The 24,241-nt window shown below is 37.8% G+C and overlaps 4 protein-coding genes across 12 annotated transcripts; 2 read left to right on the forward strand and 2 right to left on the reverse strand.

Annotated features, from left to right (window-relative positions):
• Window positions 1-52: 52 nt before the first annotated feature.
• Window positions 53-3,404, reverse strand: LOC107225392 (ionotropic receptor 75a). 2 transcript variants are annotated; one of them, XM_046742638.1, is made up of 10 exons: window positions 3,194-3,404; window positions 2,631-2,797; window positions 2,217-2,528; window positions 1,970-2,094; window positions 1,684-1,851; window positions 1,375-1,610; window positions 1,060-1,271; window positions 828-992; window positions 604-719; window positions 53-372 (listed from the first exon to the last, which is right to left on the reverse strand). In XM_046742638.1, the coding sequence occupies exons 1-10, from the start codon at window positions 3,336-3,338 to the stop codon at window positions 123-125; spliced, it is 1,896 nt and encodes a 631-aa protein (XP_046598594.1). In that variant the 5' UTR covers window positions 3,339-3,404; the 3' UTR covers window positions 53-122. The 2 variants fall into 2 exon arrangements, with proteins under 2 accessions (XP_046598594.1, XP_046598595.1); XM_046742639.1 differs by having other exon boundaries at window positions 3,181-3,252.
• Window positions 2,656-12,585, forward strand: LOC107225415 (RNA cytidine acetyltransferase). 5 transcript variants are annotated; one of them, XM_046742634.1, is made up of 19 exons: window positions 2,656-2,748; window positions 3,582-3,788; window positions 4,516-4,845; window positions 4,972-5,235; window positions 5,357-5,515; window positions 5,594-5,830; window positions 6,014-6,218; window positions 6,309-6,430; window positions 6,515-6,651; window positions 6,731-7,015; window positions 7,111-7,192; window positions 7,316-7,432; window positions 7,505-7,681; window positions 7,752-7,896; window positions 7,965-8,109; window positions 8,181-8,392; window positions 8,482-8,654; window positions 8,744-8,992; window positions 9,130-12,585. In XM_046742634.1, exons 3-19 carry the CDS (start codon window positions 4,738-4,740, stop codon window positions 9,355-9,357), a joined length of 3,045 nt encoding a protein of 1,014 aa, XP_046598590.1. In that variant the 5' UTR covers window positions 2,656-2,748; window positions 3,582-3,788; window positions 4,516-4,737; the 3' UTR covers window positions 9,358-12,585. The 5 variants fall into 5 exon arrangements, with proteins under 5 accessions (XP_046598590.1, XP_046598591.1, XP_046598589.1 ...); XM_046742635.1 differs by having other exon boundaries at window positions 2,674-2,744; XM_046742633.1 differs by having other exon boundaries at window positions 2,681-2,818.
• LOC107225416 (nuclear fragile X mental retardation-interacting protein 1) lies at window positions 9,428-15,043 on the reverse strand. The gene is made up of 6 exons (XM_015665877.2): window positions 14,310-15,043; window positions 13,278-13,469; window positions 10,627-10,925; window positions 10,295-10,530; window positions 9,996-10,181; window positions 9,428-9,855 (listed from the first exon to the last, which is right to left on the reverse strand). Exons 1-6 carry the CDS (start codon window positions 14,709-14,711, stop codon window positions 9,497-9,499), a joined length of 1,674 nt encoding a protein of 557 aa, XP_015521363.2. The 5' UTR covers window positions 14,712-15,043; the 3' UTR covers window positions 9,428-9,496.
• A 244-nt stretch (window positions 15,044-15,287) lies between these two features.
• Window positions 15,288-18,896, forward strand: LOC107225417 (FGFR1 oncogene partner 2 homolog). 4 transcript variants are annotated; one of them, XM_046742648.1, is made up of 5 exons: window positions 15,288-15,426; window positions 16,038-16,172; window positions 16,277-16,528; window positions 16,634-16,860; window positions 16,974-18,896. In XM_046742648.1, exons 2-4 carry the CDS (start codon window positions 16,038-16,040, stop codon window positions 16,853-16,855), a joined length of 609 nt encoding a protein of 202 aa, XP_046598604.1. In that variant the 5' UTR covers window positions 15,288-15,426; the 3' UTR covers window positions 16,856-16,860; window positions 16,974-18,896. The 4 variants fall into 4 exon arrangements, with proteins under 4 accessions (XP_046598604.1, XP_015521367.1, XP_046598605.1 ...); XM_015665881.2 differs by lacking the exon at window positions 15,288-15,426 and adding an exon at window positions 15,583-15,731; XM_046742649.1 differs by lacking the exon at window positions 15,288-15,426 and adding an exon at window positions 15,598-15,828.
• Window positions 18,897-24,241: the final 5,345 nt, after the last annotated feature.

Raw genomic sequence — 24,241 nt, forward strand, 5'->3', positions numbered from 1 at the left:
TTTGAGATAACATCAGTATTTGATGAATTTGTCACATTAAATCAATCTCTACTTTCTACAAACACAACATTATATTTCTCGGTCGACTGCATATAATATTTATAAAATTTTCAACTAGTAGTTCATTGTGATTTTCGCATAAATTGTCCAATAATCCAACTACATGGAATACCCTGTTTAACAAAGTATTCTATAAAGAATACTGTAGCTGCCCCGATAGCTCCGAATAACAGTAAAAACAATGCCGGTATAAATTCTCCAACTGGAATTTGAACAGGTTTCAACTTGTAGCTTGCAGGACAGAGTGGCTGTCTGTACCGCCATACATGTTTTATCCTCTCTCCTATTCCATGTTCAATAATTTGACGCAGTCTGTAAAGGACGTTTACAGTTCGAGTTATTGAACCAATAAATTTTTGTCATTTTTATCTCATGTTTTCGAGGATGCACACCATAGGATATTTAACACAGGCCCATGTAGAAGCAATAGCTCGAGACAAAAGAAAGTAGACCAAGTTACCTAAATGCAGTGGGTACTCGAAAACACAGGATATATGCCATGTATCAAAAGTATTTCTGTTAAATATGATTGAATGTACAGACCCATAGGTGACCATTTTTTTGAACGGGGAATGTTTACTAGTAACAGTGCCAAGATGCGGAGCAGGAAATAATGTAATTTCAACTAGATCACAAATTTCATCTTCAGTAAATTCATCCTAGAAATAATTATTAGATAAAATCAAATTAGATAGTAGATAATTATTCATTACATTCATATATGCATATGTTGTTATATGTTATGATATATTGAGCTGGTCTCTTGCCGTTATAAATTTATACGCAGAATCAACATCCGTGTGATAAGCAAAATTGCCCTTTTGCACTCTACGGAGCCCGTCGGTTACATTGAAGTAGGCGGCATATTTTCGACCTTTTCCAGGTGCAACTTTGCGCCTATAAAGTTCCAGGGCAATCGGATCTGTTGTAGTCTGCCAAGAAATAGTTGCACCGTTATCGTTCCATGGATAGTATGCAAGCGAATGAGAATTCCCTTACCGCAAAATGGTTGCGAGTGTAGGCGATGTCTTCAAGCCCTACAGGCATATCACTATCCAATAGATCTTGCAGTGTTTTAATGTATCGTGGCGGTTCTGCCAATAAAGAACCAACAATACTTGCTGAATAATACTGGTAGAGTAAGAGAGTCCACAAAAATAGTGAGAGGAATACCAAACGCCCAGAGTAAAGCTGAGGACCGTCCGATAAACCTAGATTATCAAGTCAGACTTATCCCATCTCATCTCCAACAACTTTGATGAATAAACTGGACATAAGCAATATATTGGTCAACTGCAGTAAATTTATTTTTACCCTGTTGGCATGCAGCAGCCAATGTAATCAAAGCTGTTTCAGATCCTGTATGCGAGTATAGAGTGTTAAGCGGTGGGTGATCTCGAAAATGGATTTCAACTCTTGCTGTGAGCCAGAGTAGAATCCAACTTAGTACAGCCATGATAATAGTGAAATACCAGACCTCCTTCTTAAATGGCTTTAAAAATCCATTGTGAACTGTACGCTTTTTTGGATGGCGAAATATGAAACAGCCTCTGTAAGAAATAGAAATTATATTAAGGGGCGATAAATGTTTAATTATGAGGTCATATTGCCAGGTTGAACAACTTTGCCATGTATGTTTGTACTGTAAACTCCGACACTTTGAGACGTTCATTTTTGAACATTATCGGACTTCCTCCAATGTCAGCAATTCCGGCAATCAGATCTCCTACCATACCATTATACGATCCGTTTATCAAGTAGCCCCAGCTATCCGTTAGTTTCAAATGAATTCTATTTATGTGGAAAAACAACGTATTTTTATTTGTTGTGCATGTAAAAAACGAGCGACTGTTACGTCAAGATCTTTGTGTGAATCTTGTCGAGAATTCAAACAGTTGAAAATACTTGCGTGAAATTGTAATAATCTTGTAAATTTCGGATCAGTGCGTAGTTGTAGCGATGCATTGTGTCGAGGTGTCGATTAATTGGATTTGTCATGTAAGTTGTGAAATCTGGAGTTGGCTCATGTAGAAGCTGAGAACAAAAAAAATTTCTGATCAGCTAGGCATCCTATGAACAAGTAATGCTGACAGAGGAAGAGAAAAATGCGGAGATACTGGAAATATTTTTTTTTCTAAATTATTCATTGTACGAACAACAAGTGACACATTAATACAGAGACCCTCCAAGTTCGCACGCCGTTGATACTTGTACTGAGTAAGTTTAATGTCCAGACCACTGTACTGATTCCATTTTCCCATGTATGTTACATTTAATATTCCGCCGTGTCTGTAACTTGGGTTGTAGACATCATACAAGATGTAATCCAATCCACTTTTTACAGCTACTGACATTTCCGTATCTATGGTCAGTGGCAGGTCATGGAGCGTTGTGATAGGAGGTGTATCTAGTTTGGTTACCAATAACCAGTGATAACTTTGATTATATGGAAGTTGCTGCCTTGAAAACTGAAAAATATTGATTAATTAGTATCCAGAGGTATGAAAGTGCATTTCAAGTATAAATACATATATAATATAGGTTGAAAAAGATTTGTAACTCAAGCTCACTTCTGACAGAACAGAGTCGCTGTATCGGCAGTCCAAGTTGAGGATTATACCAAGAGTGTAATAATTAACAGTTAACAATCTTCTCATGTCCAAAGCATCGGATGGTATGGGAATGTACGTAAGTTTCAGCTTAGATACCGTGGAGTGGTGATAAAAATTTACCTGCTCTGTTGACCAATGCAACCAAGGTAAAATTAGTGATAATGTAATTGTTCTTTCCCTACCTAAAACAATCCATCTGAATTTTCATAATAAATCTTGAGACAAGTTTCCACAAGGAATTTTATTTTGCCTATAATAACAGATACCAATATTGACATCTGATTCATACGTAGGAATCCTATAGAAAATGAATTAACATTCCATAGACGTTTCTCAAACTTAAAAATTATGGGAATGAACATGAATTTTTAAAATAAGGTCTCAAACGGTTTGGGTTAGAACAGTTTGACATTCTCTCAAGCAATTTGCTTATAGTGTTATAATCTAATTATGAAGATTCATTTCGTGAACAAATTCTATTCAGAATAACTCGACGAAAAAGTAATACCCATTAGTCCTACCATGGGTATCCCAACAAGCGAAAACTGTGACCTGACGTATGAATTTTCTTTCGAAAAAGTCAATTGTGAGCTTTTGAATTTCATAATTGTTGGCGTGTACACGAACCAAGATAGCAATGAAAAAAAATAGATATAAAGAGCTCATTTGGCAAGTATTAAAGATCTCTACTGGCGACTATTTAACGAATCTTCACTCTACAAATGACTTTCTGAATCTAACTTCTTAAATGTCAAACAACCGCCGTTTCATGTCATACTCAAAGGACGTTTACTCATTCATTATGAAATAAGTATTAAAGCTCGTTCCATTTCCTTGTCACTATACATCTTTTACAATTCGATAATTTCGTGTGTACATATACATAGCGAACACATCATTTCATTCCAGAACATAGCATAATTGAGGAGTTAACATACATCAACAAGGAGCGGAACTCTTCAAATATCCGTGCATTCTATCATCTTGTAAAATATGGGGTTCTCTGGGCTGCAATTTTTCCTGCCGAAGAAATATCCTGCCTACTCAATAATTCATCGATACCCTCAGCGGATGTAATGAGCACCTTGCTCACCGCGGACCACGAGCTTCCAGCTGGTATGATGATCAGGTCGTGTTTATTGATGAAAATCTCCGAGCAAATAATATCAGTAGAATACTCAATTCTCGACGCTCATTCGGGTGCAAAATCAAAAAACAACATTTTATGTATATTGAGAAATGTTATTCAATACTTCGATTATTCGCCTTATCACAGGCAACCCAATTGGCTTTTCTGTACGTTGAGTTGCTTTCGTATCGTATGATCATCACCATCCCTGCCAGTTTTTCCAATCGTACGATCAGGATCGTATTGGTACAGTAATTTTACCTCCTGTACGGACATACGGTTCAGTTGCTTGATCGTAACCGCGATTCAGCCTCCGATATTGCAAAAGAATCAGGTACAGAAGTATGAAGGAACTGTCCCAGTAATTCACATTTCGGGTTATATGTGTTTCATTATTGATTCGAAAATAAATAAATAAATGTTTTCTACAAATCTCTACCAATTGCGTCGTGTAAGTAAGTAATTCATCATTTTTATCGTTAGTTTCATGAAGACTAGCTAGTCTCCATGATTAGCTTCAAATATTCTTGAACGCAAAAATGTAAATAATTTGGTTAAAACCTGTCTGGCCTTTGAGAAAAGAAGCAAAATCGTGATAATTATACGACCGTAGAAAAAAAAGAACAAAAATGTACTTCCGTTGACTGAAAATATATATCGTGAAATCTTTGTACAGTTCCGAAATTTTAAAGTAAAGTCCATCTTCACTTTCAGTACGACCTGTTGCTACCAGAGGGCTGGCAACGCTGATCCCTGATGCTGCTCAATGCTGCTGCTCAGTTTTATTTTCGACTCGTACCTGTGGTGTACGTCTGCTTGTGCCGCTGCGCGTGGTTTGTCAACTTAACCTCAAACTTCTACTTGAATTTAGAAAGTGTAATACGTAAGGTTTTGATTTTATAATATAACTTGATTTTGTGAAAAATCTGTATAAGTATGGTGCGAAAAAAGATAGATAACAGGATTCGCATCTTAATCGAGAATGGAGTCAAGTTCGGTCACAGAACAATGTTCGTTGTTGTCGGTGATAAAGCGCGTGATCAGGTAAGCACTGTCACTAGGTAACAGAATTTAAACTCTAACAATAGTCAAGTTTTTACCAACAATTGACGTATTAATACAACTCAGTGTCACTAATATAAACTTCCTGGATTCATCGAAATTGGTTAGGTGGTCATACTACATCATATGCTGTCAAAGTCGGTGATCAAAGCACGACCCTCTGTGCTGTGGTGCTATAAAAAAGAACTGGGTTTCAGCAGCCACCGTAAGAAGCGTATGAAGTCATTACAACAAAAGATAAAATCTGGGAAGCTGAACGTCAATGAGGATGATCCTTTTGAATTATTTGTCGTTTCAACTGACATTCGCTACTGCTACTATTCCGAAACACATAAGATTTTGGGCAACACATTTGGCATGTGTGTTCTCCAGGTAAGTCTGATTATCATCATGAGTAAATTACTGCTCTTGCTCTAAGTGGATCTTGATCTTATTGAAAATAGCTCTATGTATTTTTTTATACTTAATATAAGTGACTTCAATGCATTTTCAGGACTTTGAAGCACTAACTCCAAATCTGTTGGCTCGTACGATTGAAACTGTGGAGGGAGGTGGAATAATTGTTTTACTTCTACAATCTCTGAACTCTTTGAAACAGTTATATACAATGACTATGGATGTTCATCAACGTTTTCGCACCGAGGCTCATCAGGTGAAATTAAAAAATAACTCTGATATTCATTCTCACAACTAGCAATATCTTTTATAATTATCGTAAAACATATTTCAGGATGTGGTGTGCAGGTTTAACGAGAGATTTCTACTTTCTCTTGCATCTTGCAACCGTTGTCTTGTTGTAGATGATCAGCTGAGGGTGCTTCCGATATCCTCGCAAAATTTGAAAATTGAAACAGTAGAAACCACCAGAGAATCTGAAGAGCAAAGTGAACTAGACATATTGAAAGATAGCCTTCGTGACACTCAGCCTGTCTCTGCACTTGTTAATTGCTGTAAGACTGTTGACCAGGTGAATATAGTGTGTCTATAATATCTACAAGTTTTCACTGGAGTTGGTAACGAATCTTGCTCTAATAATTTTTCTATCAAATCATCGGCAAAATACTTGGTAAAACTCAGCAATTTTTTTTTTTCAATCCATAGTTGCTACTGATTCACGTTAGGAACAAAATAACATCAAATTTTTTTGTAGGCTAAGGCTTTGCTCACATTTATTGAAACAATATCTGAAAAAACACTTCGATCTACTGTTTCTCTAACCGCTGCCAGAGGACGTGGAAAATCCGCAACAATGGGTCTTGCTGTTGCTGCAGCTGTAGCATTTGGCTACTCTAACATATATGTTTCTAGTCCGAGCCCAGAGAATTTGAATACATTCTTTGATTTTGTTTTTAAAGGCAAGTATCCATTACCCCCATGAATAAATAGTTATCAGTTGACTGATCATTGAACAGTAAACTTTTACATGTACTAGTGTATATTTACAGGATTTGATGCTTTGGCATATCAGGAACATTTAGATTATGGACTTGTACAGTCAACTAATCCAGAATTCAATAAAGCAACTGTTCGGGTAAACATTTTCAGAGACCATCGACAAACCATTCAGGTATGGTAACTTTGTCTGAAATTACTTAATATAGGATAATTCATAGCACATATCCACCTTGACGATATCAATTGATGATTGCAGTATATTTATCCAACCGATGTACAGAAACTAAGTCAAGCAGAGTTGCTTGTAATTGATGAAGCAGCAGCGATACCGTTGCCTTATGTCAAGGCCATGCTAGGTCCTTACTTGGTATTTCTTGCTTCCACAATAAATGGGTAAATTGGATAATCTAACTTATAAATTCTTTCACTTAACTTAAGAAGTTAGTAAATTACATAATATACACATTGACAGGTACGAAGGTACTGGACGATCTTTATCCTTGAAACTGTTGCAACAATTGAGAAGCCAAACGTCGGGATCAAATAAACATGACAAGAGTTTCCAGTCTAGTAAAGATACTCAGACAGTTGGAAGGCAGTTGCATGAACTTACACTTGAAGAATCTATCAGATACAAGTCTGGTGATTCTGTTGAGCAGTGGCTCACTGAACTACTTTGTCTTGATGCAATGACGCAAGCTCCTATTCTTTCTGGTTGTCCACCTCCTGATACTTGTCAATTGTATTACATCAACAGGTAATCCCTATTTTATCTCTGGATTTTCATGTAATAATGCAGAATATAAGCATTAAAAATTTTACATTGAATTATGAACATATTTTGACCTTCAGGGACACTTTATTTTGCTACCACAAAGCTTCGGAAATGTTTTTGCAAAGGTTGGTTGCATTGTACGTCGCTTCACATTATAAAGTAAGTATATGGCTATGTGATATATTTTGTCATATTGCATGAATCGCCGGTATTATATGTATATCTATATATGTATATCGTGATTATTACACCATTTTACAAACGCATAACAAACCTTCACAGAATAGCCCAAATGACCTCCAAATGATGTCGGATGCTCCGGCACACCATTTGTTCTGCTTGTTGGGACCTGTTGACCCAAACAAAAAAGCATTGCCTGAAATATTAGTAGTAATTCAGGTTTGTATCCATTGTCTTATTTAGTATACATGATACCTGTACACAATGTCTGACAACAATCTTTTCCTGCAGTTATGCTTAGAAGGTCAAGTCAGCAAATCTACGGTTGCAGATGGTCTTGGAAGAGGACGGAGAGCTGCTGGTGATCTTATTCCGTGGACTATTGCTCAGCAGTATCAAGATCAGGACTTTCCTACACTTGCAGGAGCGCGAATTGTCAGAATTGCAACACACCCTGATTATCAGGCGGTAAGACGATTATACATTTCTTCTTTTTCTTTTCAGAAATAGTAACAAGATAATTCATTTCCTGTTGCAGATGGGATATGGCACCCGAGCATTGCAACTTTTGAAACAATATTATGAAATGAAAATACCGAACATTGATGAAAAGGTCGAAGAACCAATTACAGAAATCTCACACGTCCAGGATGATGAAGTATCTTTACTCAAAGAAACTGTTGGTACGTTTTTCCACAATCAATACCTACGTAGTCATATACTTGTTAATTGATTAATTAATATTTCTTAGAACCTCGCAACTCGTTACCACCTTTGCTGCTGAAATTGAGCGAGAGACGCCCTGAGCCTCTGGATTACATCGGCGTATCATTTGGCCTCACTGAACCACTTCTTAAATTCTGGAAGAGAGCCAATTTTGTTCCCGTTTACTTACGGTATGCATTCATTCAAATAGTGAACATGCTCAAGGATTTTGGTTACTAATTCTTGTTTACTTATAATTTAGGCAAACAACAAACGACTTGACTGGAGAGCATTCTTGTATTTTGTTGTGCAAACTGGGAAGTGATCAGGAAGAAACCAGTAATTGGATAGAGGCATATTCTAAGGATTTCCGTCGTCGATTTATAACACTTCTCTCATTCTCGTTCAGCTCATTCTCCCCATCTCTTGCACTTAGTGTTCTCATAAATAAGGCTATTCCAGTTTCTCAAATTAGTGAGTATTTGCTCATCTTTGAATGAACGTTGAACGTTCGAACTGTATCCTCAAGTATTTTCATTTGATAATCTAATGTTTTGCTTCAGCCCTAGAAAAAGATACATTGGACATGTATTTCACAACATACGACGTGAAGCGCCTAGAAATGTACAGTAATAATATGGCTGATTATCATCTAGTCATGGATTTGTTACCATCTCTAGCCAGACTCTATTTTCTCCACTTGATGGGTGACGTTCATTTCTCACCAGTTCAGTCTGTAAGCATTGCCGTGTTATATACTTGCATCTGTTATCTAAATTATTTAAAACAGATAGTTTTATACGACTTGTTGATCTTTAATTTCAGGCAATTCTACTTGGATTAGGCTTGCAGCATAAAACCGTTGACAAATTGGTAGAAGAGCTGGGCCTTCCTTCGTCTCAGCTATTGGGTTTGTTCAATCGTGTCATTCGGAGATCGGTGCAGTACTTGAACAGTGTGGTGGAAAACTTTATTGAAAATAAAATGATGAATAAAATAACAACTAATACTGGAGTAAATATGAACCCTATGGGTGGAAAAAGTATGCACGATGAACTGGAGGATGCAGCTAAGGTTTGGATTTTATGTTATTAATTCCATGGTACTTAGTACATGGTTTTACAATTATTTTGCTACTCCCGTTTTCCACTACAGATTCTCTAATGATTCTAGATATTTCATAACAGCGGTACACGAATTTTTTTTTGCAGGAACTGAAAGTTAAACAAAAAGCTGAACTAGACAGGTTGAAAAGAGAGAACCTAAGTCAGTATGCTATAAAAGGTTCAGAAACGGATTGGGAAAGTGCTCTTTCTGGGAAAAGTAGTCGTGCAAGTCTCATTTCTGTTAAAACTGCAGACAAAAGAATAGTTGACGATGATTCCAAGGATTTTGCAAAAAGCGGGCAGAAGAAAAAGAAGAAACGCTTCTCTAAGTAATACTTCTCGAATTATAAGAAATTACAGATGTGCAGTGCATGTATATTGATGAACATAAAGACACTCCCTCAACCTTTTTCAAATTCTTTATTGCGCCAATACGTATTAACAATATCATAACATAGATAGCAGAATGTAACTATTCAAAATAATTATTATCAACAATGTACTTTATACATTGGCAAATCAAGTTTCTTTCATGCTGTATTGATCGGGACAAAAGCTTGTTGAGTAATCGATTTTTGTTTGTGTTCAATGTCCCTTGTGCAGTGTGATTTTTGTTTTGATGAAACCTTTGATTGTTACGTTCATTTTTATATTTGTTATTGTTTTGCTTTGTCTTTTCAAAATGTTCTAACCTATGTCTGCTGTCATTATTTCTCGTTGTAGATTTATCATTAATGTTACAGTCATCTGGGTTTGTTAAGGCCGGAACGCTTACAGGAATGTTAGTATCAACTTTTATTTTTTTAAAAGGAACTTCCTCAGGTCCATCATCTGTGGAAGCAAAATAGCTACTGTAAGAACAATGGCAAGGTAACATTAGATAAAAGATTTTTAAAATATCGTGAAAATTCTAGAGTTATCTAATAAGATAAAATATAAACATTACAGCATACTGTATTACATAAACTTACCTTCGTCAGAATCTGTGCCATAATCTGCTACCAGACTCAACGAAAAATTTTTATTTGCCTCGAGGTTCATGGTTAGATCCACTTCATCACCACCAGAAATGTGCCCTGTACTTCTTATGTCCACTTCGTTGTCTGAATCCTCAATCAGAGAATACTCTTCATCACTCGTCGATTGCCGTAAGTTTACTTAAACATCAAGATTCACAGTATGTTCATAATTCAGTGTATGATTTTCTAAAATTGAAATTATACGCATTTTCCTTGAAAACTTTAATATATTCATCAAAACTATGACTTACAAGTGCCTGGAAACATTTGCAAGCCTCTATAAAGCTGCGATTCCATAGCCTTTGCAGGTACAGGTAAGGCACGTGGTCGTCTACGAGTTTTGCGTCTTGTAACTTTCTTTGTTTCATTCTTATGAATTCTATTGATTTCTGTTATTGATTTCTTCTCTCTAATTACTTCATACCGCTTTTGTTTCTCCAACGCTTCAGCTGCTAGATGTTTTATGTTTGCTTTTGTTGGGTATCGCCTGAAATCATAATTATGTTTATGAAATTTGATAGTATCAAGATTAAGAGATTATGTATCATTCAATATTTGAACAATAAATATTCAATGTAGCTACCGTTTGCGTTCTGCTATCCAGTTTTGGATATCTTCTGGCGTAGATAGATTCTTCATTCTATGATAAAGGCCTGTAGTGTGTTGCATGCTGATGTGTTTTTCAACGAGCTTTGGATGCGCTGAAAAGACACAATCGTCTATTCCACAAACTCGATGTTCCCCCATGTGCCGAGCAAGGGATTCCTCTGATGGGAACTCCCTGTCACATACCTCACAGTAATACTCGTGTTCTTCTTCCGAGCTCTGATAATTTTCATCTCTTTCATCATAAGCAGATGTGTCAGCTGAGTAGAGGGTTGCCTAAAATTCATAACTTGAAAAAATTATTCTCATTTAGTAAATCCTTAGGCGAATTAAAGTGCACTTGGAGTATAGTACTGACAGAATCCCCCGAAATGTGAAATTGCCTTAGAGTAAACAGGCTCAAGTAACTTCTCTTTGATGTAATGGCAGATGACTCAGTTATAAAAAAATGAAAAGATCGAGTAGTTCTGTAATCGCACTATATTTCAGTAAGTATTTCTAAGAGCTTCAGAGGTTCAAATATCTACATGAACTTTAAGTGATTCGAAAAGCATACCTAACTTATTTTTTTTATTTATACAGGACTGTATTCATTGCTTCAAAGTAAAAATTTGTGTTCTTTATTTGAGCTCAGATAATTGTCTACAGTATGTATTAACTGTAACAATATGCTTACCATTGAATGACTCATTTAATTCTTTTATCTGGTAGGCTCATATTATTTGTTTCTGAATGATGCAAAACTTCATAAGATAAGTTACGTATAATGCTTAGAAGAGCAATACCAATAAGTTGAGCGGTCAGTATACAGTAGTTACAATAGAAATTCAATATTTTACCAGCAATCAAATACTGAGATTAAAACGAGAATTACAAAAATAACAAAGTGTTTGTCACACTTTTAAGGAATCTTTTTTTTTTTATTGTACCAAAAAGTACTTTATCTTCAGCACAGCGAAGGTTATTATTCTTGCAGAGATTAGACATGCATAACTGATTCTTACTGTTGTATTAATAATGTTGAACACAGTATGTTTTGCAAGAAACTTAAAATACGATTATATTAGTGGATTATTATATCAGATCAGGTAAATTTACAATACGTGTTGTTCAAAAAACTATGATATCTTTTGAAACCTCAGAATATTATAAGCAAAAGATTGGCTACCCAATATTATACTGTGGTAAATTATATATTTGGTATTTCAGAAACAGAATGCTCCTACTTGGGCAATGTGTATGTAAAAATTATCCAAGTTTTATAGTAGTGTCTACATACAATGTTGATTGTCATTAAAGTAAATTGTTTCATTTAACAACAATAAGTGTACTACTTGTTAGATGTGCCGAAGAGAAACTTCTTGTGCAGCACTTTCAATTTGTGGATAATACAGAGTCAAAAGGAACAACATGATTACAAGTTATAGAAATATTTATTCTTACATTACGTTTTTTTAATACAAATTTCCTTTCGCTATTTATCATTTGCTTGAATAATATTGGGCCAGTACAAACAGTGAATTGAAACACTTTCCAACTGCAATTGATAAATTAAATACTACATTCAAATAAAAGCTACATGAAATAAATTTACATACATTACAGTGCTAAAAGCTATCTAAATGAAATGACTGCAGGCAATTCATTTAATCTAGAGTAATACCCAAAAATCTAAATAATTAAATCACAAAAACAGAATCCCCTCAGAAATTAATTTTACTATGTAATATCAATAAATATAGCTTGGAGCACTGTATACTGGCCGCAGAGCAATTTAGGAGCATATTAATTCAAAAGAAAAATTGTCTAAAGGCCAGTGTAACTTTGATCGTTACATATATAGGTATCTTAGTAAAGTCTTATGCATTTCCTTTAAGCAAGAGGTGTAAGAAAAACGTAAACAGGGATTTAACCAATACACTAGATGCTAATCAAATATTAGGAACAAAAAACGTCATTCAAGTCTTAAGTTGGATTTGAGAAGGTAATTTGCCTATACCTCTTTTTAGATTGGTATGTGCTATGTGTGCTCTTGTGCATCAATAATTTTCACATAATAAACAAAACGAACTATAATAGTAGTTTCTATAGTAAAGTAAATTTTTCGAGCTTTCAGAAATAGTTCGTTACTTCATTGAGACAATGAATATTGAATACTAAAAATATAAGTTTGACAATGGATTAACTTATTAATGGTTAGAAGAAAGAGGAGTAGCCTAAAGCTTAGGACTGAGCCTTTTCGCTGGAAGGCTGCGTCTCCTCCGCTAGCTTCATTTGCTCTGTTTGCTCAGTTGAATCGACAGTTATCTGAACACCCTTGGATTCAATTGAATTCTTATCACTTGTTTTTTGACCACCCTGTAACCAAAGTAATCTGTAAACTGTTGTGCTCTATTTATCTGTCCGAAAATTTCTTTAAACATCATAACACAATTGAAAAGTTAATGGCCATATTTGCGGCAAATTTCCCATTAAGATTTCTGACTCCTGCAGGTGTTCCAAATTTGCTCAGTTTCTATTCGGAGCACTCTGTGTACGATAATCAGTATGTAAAAGCGTCTTAAAATTCAATGCGAAGTTAACCCATGCTGAATTAAAATATTCTAGAAACTTATTATCAATGAATACCTGTTCCGGATTCTTGGCCAAATATTCCGTTTTAGCGTCACGAATCATTCTGGTAACTTTATTCCGCAAATCTTTAAACTCTTCCCATTCCATTGCGTCTTTGTTTTTTTTAGCTTTGGCGTATAGCTTGTTTTTCTTTTGTATTTCGCTACGAATCTCATCAGTCATCCATGGCTTCTTTAATTCTAATTCCTATGTACCGCAGATAGAAGAAGATCGATAAATATACAAATAAATGAATATATAGGTGAAAATTTTGGTTCAGCAGAAGTTATACAGACGGTTTTGATAGGTAACTAACAAATGATAACTGGTAAGATGAACCTATTAACCTTTGAGAGGGCCGGCATTTTCCCTTTGAAACTGAAATTTTTTAGAAGTATGATTTATGTAAATAAATATTTAACACGTTCGATGGAGTTTCCGAGTTATCTGCCAAATCCTAGAGGAGCCAGGCTGGCCTTCTAAAGGTTACTTTGATATATGTACGTCTGACATGATGATAATTAATCGTCTTCTTTCTTTCCATGTCTCTCACCAGACAATAGACAGCATGACTGCTTCTTATCTCACAGATGTGATATAGTTTTGGATAGCAATGAAATACATTTCAAAAAAACATTAGCATCTGTAATCGCAAGCCAAATTTTAGCTAATCGCGCATACAAACTAGAGCCATGCATTAGTGTCCATGTCACGTTTAGACATGGAAAGAGCCACGGATGCATGCGAATAACCACTTGGATGAATAATTAAGATGATAGAGAAACTGCGGTAAAACTAACAAGCAATGGACAACTTATAGCAAGTGGTTCACAATAAAGGCCAAACTTCATACTTATGCCTGTTTTGATTGGCTTTTGTAATGTGCAAAATTGATAAGAAATTAGTTGATGAATTATTCAGAATATTCTGTCTCAGCACATGACATTGCTCGACAATTTGTCCTCGATGCATACGAATCAGTGCTGTATGATAATTAAGTAAAAGACATCAATCGAATACCCAGACTTTATATGAAGTAACATTTACCTCAAGTTTGCTGACTTTTTTCGAATTATTCATTCCTTTACCCTTCATGTTAATTCCGCACAGCGGCAGACGGGCACGCATGTGCGGCAAACCTTGGGATGGCAGCATGCCTCGAGAAGTGGGTCTCATGGGAGGTGGACCACAGGGTCCCATTCCCCTGGGACCCATCATTGGCCCCATCATCATCGGTGGCATGCCGCGTATCCTGGGGCCAAACATTGGCATGCCGGGACCAGGTAATGGCATACGTTGCCTCATGGGGCCGAACATCGGATGCGGCGGCATTCTGAGCGGCATACCAGGAGGCGGTAGACGGCCACCGAACCGTGGAGGAGGCATGGGACGCATCCCGACCGGAGGCATTCGAGGGCCGAGCATTGGCCCCCTATTTAATGGGCTCATAACGTTCAAAAACGATCCGGAATTACGCGGTAACTGATTCTGAGGTAGACGTTACTTTCCGTCAGTGCAATGTTTATCGCGTGGGAAAGCTATAGGTTAAAACGCGATAAATTTACATGTGCGAGATCGCAATAGAAGGCAGGTTTTTTTTATTGTTTTTACTCTGTGTCCCCTTATTCGCGTTCACTATACACGTGCTCGAATCTTTAATACATCAAGTTCACGAAGTTGCCTACAACCGTTGATCAAATCAAACTGAATCGCAAAAATTCGATTCTCACAGGTACTGGACTCACGCGATGGCCATTCAAGGATGTACAAATTACTGGAGATTGGTGAATAAATGATCGCCCTGCTGGCGATGTCGACAGTTTGGCGCTAGCTTCGCATCGCGAAACACAGGGACGTCGTAGCAGTTGTCTTGATCGGTTGACTTTTAAGACAACTTGTAGAGATATCTTAACAAAGTTATCTTGAGGTATAATTAGTCGTGTCGGTGAATTTTCTGAAGAGACATCTTAAAAGGCAACTTTTAAAAATTGGTGTTCACTAGGATATCGTTAACGGAACATTCTGCGTTAGTTTCAACTTTCGGCGCCTGCCTAAAGCGAATGGGCAAACTGAACCATTGGGTAACCACTCTGTACTAGAGTCTCTGCTTCAAAGGGAGCCAGCCGTATAACGGTCGCGTGCAGTGTGTGACAATAATTGTGTGGTAAGTTATCGACATTTCAAAGAATAGCGAATAAATATGCATTCCGCAATGCCAGCATTATAGAGAAATATTTTTCACGGACGGGACGGAGTTTCTAACTCTATGACTATTGTCTAATTCATGTTCCATGTCGATGTTGCTGGCAGTTTTTGGAGTTTTTTCTTCTTGTCGCACCATTATTCACGTATCTTCGAATTTGTTCAATAACTTATTTTCAACAAATGGTTGAAACTATAGCGAAACCTAATAAATCTTTTAATTCAACTGTTCTTGCTGTCAACTTAGGCGACTAATAGTTTAGAAGAGTGAGAGAAACACATCTTACCCGTATTAATCCAACTTAACCTAACTTAACCTATCCGTCAAAATATCGCGTCATACGGTTTTAGTTTACGTACTGGTGTAGGTATAGCAATCATATGTGAACTCGGCAAAAGAATTACAGCTATGTTTCAATCAAATCGTACTTTGTGAGGCCTCAAATTATAAGCTGAAAATTTTTCGATAATATCTACATGAAAGTCATTCGTAACAATCAAATTGCTATTGTGTTAAATGTACGAATTGTAATTCGCTTTCTCTGTTAAGTTTTTGTTATATATGTGTTATAGATGTCGATAACTTTTCAACAAATTATGTTGGATGCTGAAAAGCTAGTGGGACGTATTTCGGATCAAGAAAATAATACGGATAATTTAATATCAGATATACAATCAGTATGCAGCCAAATCGACAGTATGAAACAAGTTAGTAAATTACAATTGAAAACTTAATGGTGAAGATAGTACACTTTTACATTTACTTATGAAGCACATTCTTTTTACTGTAATATCTTTTTTTCGACATTTAGTATCAAGAGGAAGTTGAAATCCTTAACTCGGAAGCACACCATAGACCTCACTTACAATTGATTGCTGGAATTCAACAAGAGAATAAGTATCTGCGTGAAATTCAAGCAGAGAATAAAGAATTAAAAAATGCTTTAGAGGATCATCAGAATGCTCTTGAATTAATAATGTCAAAATACAGAGAACAGACATCGTCTTTGATTCGCCGTTGCAAGGTGGATTTTACATCTTTCCACAATTCAAAGTATACTCAGGTAAGTTTGATATAAAAGAAAAAACTCACTGATGAATCTGCATTGGTTAATAAACAATGCAATTTCCATATAATATTATCTAAATATCTGACGTTGTTCCAACAGTTAATCACCAGCCAAGCGGAAAAGATCAACGAGATGGCGGCAGTGATGAAAACTGCAGCTGCGATCGATGAAGAGAATGATATAAGAGGGAAGGAAGTTTATTCTCGGCTTAAGGAAGAGAATACTGTTTTGCGAGAAATACTCGATATAGCTAATAAGTATGGTTCTCTGGATAAAGATCCAACGATGGACGATAAAACTGTTCAGACAGAGCCAGCATAAGAAAAGTATGAGATAGCATTCTAAATGTGTTCTGAATAATATCACTTGCATTGGTTATCTATGATAAACGGTAAATTTCAAAGATGATTGCGCAATGTGTATGTAATTTATGTGGTAGCTTGAAACTTTAACACAATGGAGATATAACGAATCAAGGACACAGGTCACTTCTGAACTAACTTGGATGTCGGTGGCAGGGAAGACCAAGTGCAGTGGTATGCGTGCATAGATGTACCAGCCATGCTAAGAGGGTTACGGCCAACTGTCAATCGATTGCTGGAAAATACTTTGTAGCTGCATGGTAAAACGTAGTTCAGGTACCGTTTACACCCGGAAAAATATTCATTTCAGTTACGTCTGTGAATTGGCAATGTCACTGGTTTGGATAGCTTTGTTCAACTTCCTGATACATCTTGAAAGCTAGTATTTTTGAATTAGACTGTGAGAAAGTTGAAGTATGTAATTTTATTTTGAAAACGTGAGATCCTTGCTTTTTTCTTCCCTTGACGATTGATCGGAGAAAGGTTATCCGTGCAGTAAGAACAGGCCCGCTGAAGTGAATCACTACTGGATTTCAAATTCTTGACCATCCCACGTCTGCTTTTAGCATCGTATATTATTATCTGGTTGCCAAAATAAATTCATGCATCATTTTAATTACGCAGACAAGTTTAATGGTTAACGTCCTCGTGTTGAACATAATTTGGTATAACTCAACTAGTCAACGTTATTGTACACATGTCAGTTATATTTAACCATAAGTTTATCGTATGTTCAGCTATCATCTGTTATTATTTGAATCTCTTTTTAACCTGTCAAATATCGACATAATTATAAATTAACAAATACCAGGCACTGACCCTATTTCGAAGGTAAAAATTTCAACACAACATTAAAACAATATAGGTATGTAACAATTAATTTTAGATGAAAACACTTCGTACTTATGATCGTAAACAAGGTAACAAAATATTTATACATTATTAAACAACTTTTGAAATTAAAATATTTAATGTATTACGCTACTGCAAATGCGATGCATTCGTGTATTGCGGGTTACGTCCCTTTAGGCGGAATTACACAAGTTGATTCAAATTTTTCACTATTCTAAAAGTGGATTTGATTTTCGTATCTAGTCTACATGGCTTTCACTCCTAAAAGGGATGATTACGAATATGAAAAAAACTATGTCGAAATATTTTAATGATCAGCTATATTTCTGAAAACTGATTAATCTCATTCGGCGTTTAACGGACTACAAATTAGAACGCGCATTGCGTCAGAATAGCGATCAGGGCGGGTGACAACTGTTATGTAATAATTATTGTGCCGTATGGAAGTAACAAATGCATATTCCATAAAATGTGCAATTCGTTTATTGTGCATAATTTTTAATCAATCAATTTTATATTTTTCGACCCATGATGACCGTATACGCATTCCTTTAGTGTTAACTATGGGGATAACAAATAAAATTTCGGAAAAAAATTTCACCACAATTCACGATCTTTGATATTCGCATGTCTCAGCAGCAGAAGCGGTATATGAAGTTAAATATTCTATGTCTAACGTATGTACGCGTTGAGCAGAATTTTGGAAAAAGTTCGAACTCATTTCTGGTAGCGCGGCGCTTTAAAATAGCTTCCGATAAAATAGAATTGTATGCCTCTGGTGCGTTACTCCGGCATAACGGAGGCTTTGCAATCAAATTATATGTCGAGCAGAAATATCGCAACCCGAAATCGTCAGAGTGCTTGAACACCGACGGTGAGACTGCTGGAAAAATCTTTGGTCAATATTAGTTATAATTAGCGATTTAAAATGTCAGAATTAGGTTTAATCAAATAAACGGAAAACGAGAAAACGCACAAATGACCGCTGTGCCTCGAAAAATGGCTGCATGCACATAAAAAGTCTGTACATATCATATGTGTAATACTTACAGTGCTTACACCTTCGCTGCATTTACATGTATACAGGTATTTTACGCGTAACCGTATAATCGCCATATTCTCAATAAGATAGAACTCATAGAGCGGCAGCACTTTTAAAATGTTCATTTATTATAGGGCGTAGCCACTCCCTACGGATGTTCCCAAGTCCCGTACCCCTTGTATATGCCTGCATGTAAACCTATAGGTGTACACCATATAATATATAGATGCTAAAGCAGTGTTCGTGGAATGACATACGATATGTACTACCTGAAATATTTCTTTCCGAAAATTTAACGCCCTGTTTCATAACTGATCGTCGATGCAACGAATCGGGTATTTTGGCGGGCACACAAGTTTTCTCTCAAATTAACGAATGTACGGAATTTTTGTCGTGGTATAAACGTTGAGAAAACGGTCAACTTCCATGAGGAAATTTAGCTGTCCAAGATTAAAACGGTCGCAAACCTTGACTACGATATATCTCTCTACGGCCAATTAGAGATAAAAGAACAATTAGAGAATCCACCGGCGACAGAAAAAAAATATATATATATTTTCCTCACGAGGCCTGTAAAGATAAAAAATCCTTAAGCCGCTTGCAATTTCCGCTCTTTGTAAGTTCGAGGCAGTAAAGTAATATCTGAAACGAGATATAAATGCACAGTTTGACGTTTCCAGTAGGAGTTGACAAGGGTCGGTTTTAGTGACTGTAATATTTGGCGCGAATAGACATGCAACAAATAAGTGTTGTAAAAATCTCACGGGCTGGGAAGGGTTAGGTGGAGGACGAATGCGAATTACCGTGACAGGGTTGCGGACTTGCAAATAAAAATACTGCCGGGTTCGAGCGTCTAATCCTTTTTATAAATCCTTTAAAAAACACAGACAAGTACACACATACGGAATAACCTGTTATGCAGGTAGAGCTGTGGATGGTGGAGGGTTTCGCCGCAATAAGACCCATCATAATGTACCAGCGGGCAGTCAGCTATAGTGTGGGAACAGTCAGTCCTGCACCGAGTAAAGGGCGGTTAGATGGGCGAAGTTAAACGAGCCCGCTGCTGTCGTCGTCGCTGCTGTTGCCGCCGTTGCTGCTGTTGCTGCTGCTGTTGCCGTTGCTGCTGCTGCTGTGCGAGCGAGCGCCAAATAGTGCAGTAGATACGTCGCCGCAGAAAGAGAGAGAGAGACAGAGAGGGAGGGAGAAAAATAAGGAGGGAAAATCTCGTGGCCGCACGATGCACGCATCTATGCGCCGCGCGCGGTGGCTTATTCTTGTTCGTTAAGGTTCGCGGGCGATTGTAGAAGTTTTGGGATACGTCTAGCGCGACTGGCGCGACTGCACAACCGATGCGCTGTATAAATTTTACGTGTGCTTATGTTTATACGCTTGCAGGGGCGTACAATTTTTCAATAGCCAACTATATATGAGCCACGATATCGCTTTGGCTTTAATTTTTCGCCGATCGGACATAATTAGCTTTCAAGTAAGAATGGTTTATATATTCCGCGTACGCATATTTATAGCCGATATTAGACTGTATACTTGAACAGCTATTAGTATGATTTATGAGCGTCGTTGTAAATTAAAGATCTAAAACATAGATATGCGGAAATCTATTGCAGTTTTTTAATGAAAACTGCACAACTTAAATCATGAATTTCTCTTATAATATGTACATAGATTTTTGTTCGAGACGATATCCAAGGGCTACACTGCACGTAGTTGCATGTATACTATAAATTTAAAATTCTTTAAACTAGCATTAAGATGAACCCAAGGCTCGCCGTTGCAGTTTATGTATGTAAAGTTTTCGGATAAATCATCGAATTTCAATACAGAGGTTTATTACATCGTAGTCTCGGTCCTTCGTATATTTGGTTGATTTTAACGCTACCTCAAAGTCTCGGAATGAGAATTATACGGCTGTCATTGATCGAAGGGCTTTGCGCAACCGTGCAATATATCGATTACGTTATAATATTCTGACCTAAAATTCGCGCGATAAGCAACTGCCGGGCCCTCGCGCGTGCAAGAACGCCTATCAAAGGCGATGTGGTTCTCCACTGTGAATATAAAATGGCGTCGACCTCGCACATCCATACATACATTACACGCGCGCACGCGATAGGCAAAGTTAGCCACAAAATGTGCCATGCGTTGTACGCATACACCTGCGCAATGTGTGCATAATACTGACGAATAATTAATCGCGCGTTATTACGAAATTCAGGCCCTTCTTCGCCGAGTACATCGCGACATGTGCACGCGCGCACTTTGCGCTTATACGTATAATCGCGACGCGTGCATTTACGTGCATCCAGCTACCTAATTGTACATGTACACACTACTGATATACACGCGGAGCAGCAACTAGACAAGAAAACCGTGAATAGATGTTGTGCACATAAACAGACGGTGTCGTACTCCGTTGCATGGTGTAACGTAATAATAAACGTACTCTACACAAATTTTGCTAAAAAGTCTCGAACAGTGACGATGATTATGCGCACGAAGCGTATAATGTAGGTACTTCGTCGCGTCGACGGTGTTTTTTGGGGTCAGTTTGAAATCGGGCACGCCAACATGACGCCTACGAGTGTACGTGCGTACCTTTAGGTACACATGCATCGTACCTACACACATAAAAGTTACTCTATACGTGTTTCTCGTATGTGTATATATATATATATATATATATATGTACACACATATACCTAGGAGAAAAATGACACGCACACTTTTAAAGACTTTCGACGCAATCGCGTTTCTCGGCCCTGTACATTTATTCGCTGGACGACCCTGGATGTGTGGTACTATGTATGTCAGTATACGCATGGCATGCGAGTATAGGGCGCGGACTAGCTGCTGCTGCTAACTTGATCTAGGACCAGCACGGAGCGCGAGCCCTAGACTGGCTAGACGGGAGGAACATGGTGTCGGTGGAGAGGGAGAGGGAGGAGGCCAAGGTGGCAAAGTAGGAGGAGGAGGTGAGGAGTAGCTGTGCCCAGGGCAAGCGCATTTCGTCTGTTAGGTATGGCGGGCGTCTATCGGAGCTAGACGATGGTGCGCTGCGGTGCAGGGCTATAGCTAGGCTAGTTATGGACAACCCTACTTGCCAAGGTCACCCTCCCTCTTTTCTCACTCTTTTTTTACGCTCTTATGCGATAGAAGGGTTTTATAGCTGCGTGGCCTTGAGACCAACAATGCCGGCGTGTTTCCTGTGCAGCACCTGTTACCGCGCTCTTTCTGTATTTATACCAACTGGTCTCGCGATGTACAATTTCTTCTTACCGTTAAATATACTACAATACTCGCCTGATCGCTAAGCCTCGCCAATAATTCTCCTACATTTAATTTATCCGTATCGACCCACGGCCACGACACGCAGACCTGCGGACCGTGCAACGTCTTCATCCGTGTACCGCGGTGAGTACGTCGGTCGATGAAAATAATTAAAACAGTAAGAAAGTTTCATCCGCATTGTCAATATTTCCATTTTCGTTCGCGTCTCTGATAGATGATAAAGTGTGATTCTTTGCGGTCAACTCGGTACACTCGTGACTTGTCGGAAGTTGACATCGTGATAGGAAAAAGGAACTGCATGGGGTTGAGTCGCACGCTGAACAAAAAAAAAAAATAATAGTAAAACGAAAGAATATATATATACGTGTTTCGAGGAGTTGCGTATATTCTTTCGTTTTACTATTATTATTATTATTATTATTTTTATATATATGTATATATATGGCATGTATATCGAACAAGTATCTCCGACGAAAAATAGAGGAAATATTCTGTCAATAAGTATCGATAGTAGAAAAATGTGCTATTTTGAATGACGTCGTCGCCTCACGAAATGTGAATGACTGTCCGTTTAAATGTCCCAGCCTCCGTTTTAACGGCGAGAGAATGAAATCATATCACACTGCGAGGCTTAACGAAAAGTGATGTATAACGAAACGAGTACGTGTTTTTCATTTTCTTTAAATCTCGATCAATGGAACTCGAAATACGTGCTAGAGTTTTTCTACTTTGCAAAAGTCGTTGAACCGGGAACCGTTGCGAATAGAAACCGGTATGGTTACGGCGGTGCGTACGGCGGTCAATTACACCCAGTAGCGAGTAGCGGATAAGTTGTAAATGGTTGGGGGCTGGTTGGAAAATTGCATGCAGCTTCTCAAAGTTGCCAAGTGACTATAAGCCCCGTATCTTCTTGCGATCACCGCTGAATGAATATAACTGGTACACACGTGTGGAGTTTCACCGGGTGATCGCGTTATAGAAATGGCGAGTATACATTACACGACACGTACTCGATTATATACGTATCTACTGTATGTATGTATATACATATTCCTGTATTTCGTTGACGTGGAGAAAATCTACGTAGACCGGGTGATGCAGTTTCAGAAAATCATGCGCATACATGTGGCAACAGTGCTAGGGCTAACATTCCACATGATCAGGACCGGTTTGCGGTTGCCGGCCTTCTAACACGAGTCTAATGCAGATAAACCTCCCACCCTCCCGCCCTCCCTTCCGCCCGCGCCATAGGGAGGTAAGAGGGCGACTAGGGCCGGCGAGTCAGTCTGGCGGTGGGGAAGGGGGGAGGAGGGGGGGGGGGGATTTGTCGCTTATTTTTTATTGCAACCGGCCGACGCTGCTGCTTCTGCTGCTTTGGCTGGCTGGCTGGCTCACTAGCTGCATGGCTGCTTGCTCGTTCGTTTGCTTCGCCTAGCCATGATCCATTCGTTCCTATATGCCAGCGATGTCTGCCAGCCGTGCTGTGTATTGCTATATATGTGTATATACATATATGCACTCCTGCATACGTAACTGCTTGAAGTCGACACACCAAATTCTTTGATTACAACTATCTTGCCTGAATGAAAAAAAAGAATGAGAAAAAATACATGCACATAGATTTTATACGTATATACGTTATAGCGGTTTGACTCGCTACGAAAAAATTTTGGTAGTTCGTACAAGATTCTACATTTATACGCGCGTATTGTGACGTATATGTGTTGTGTTATGTATCGTGAATTTTTTTACGGGACTTGTTTATAGTTGTACACATATGTCTTTCAAGTCCGTCTCTTATGGTTGTTGAAAAAAATTCAACGGCTCTCCCCCCCCCCCCCCCCCCTCTCCGAAGCTGCGAATGAAAAGTATTAATTCGCATATATCGGAAGTCAGAACCGAAATATAAATAATACGGAGCCGATGTGTTGAATGACGTTTCGTAACCTGACCTCCACGTCGGCGAAACTTTTTAGTGGAATCTTGTATCTTTATTATGGTTTTTAACATTTGGGCAGTTGTGTCCATTAAAAACGGTGTGATAAATTGTGCTGCGGGCATTGTACCGCTGCAGTAGCGTAGATGTATATACGTATATACATACGTATAATATTATAGTTCGGTTCTCTGCTAAATTCATCGAGG

Source organism: Neodiprion lecontei, chromosome 6 (assembly GCF_021901455.1).
Source record: "Neodiprion lecontei isolate iyNeoLeco1 chromosome 6, iyNeoLeco1.1, whole genome shotgun sequence".
Lineage (NCBI taxonomy): Eukaryota > Metazoa > Arthropoda > Insecta > Hymenoptera > Diprionidae > Neodiprion > Neodiprion lecontei.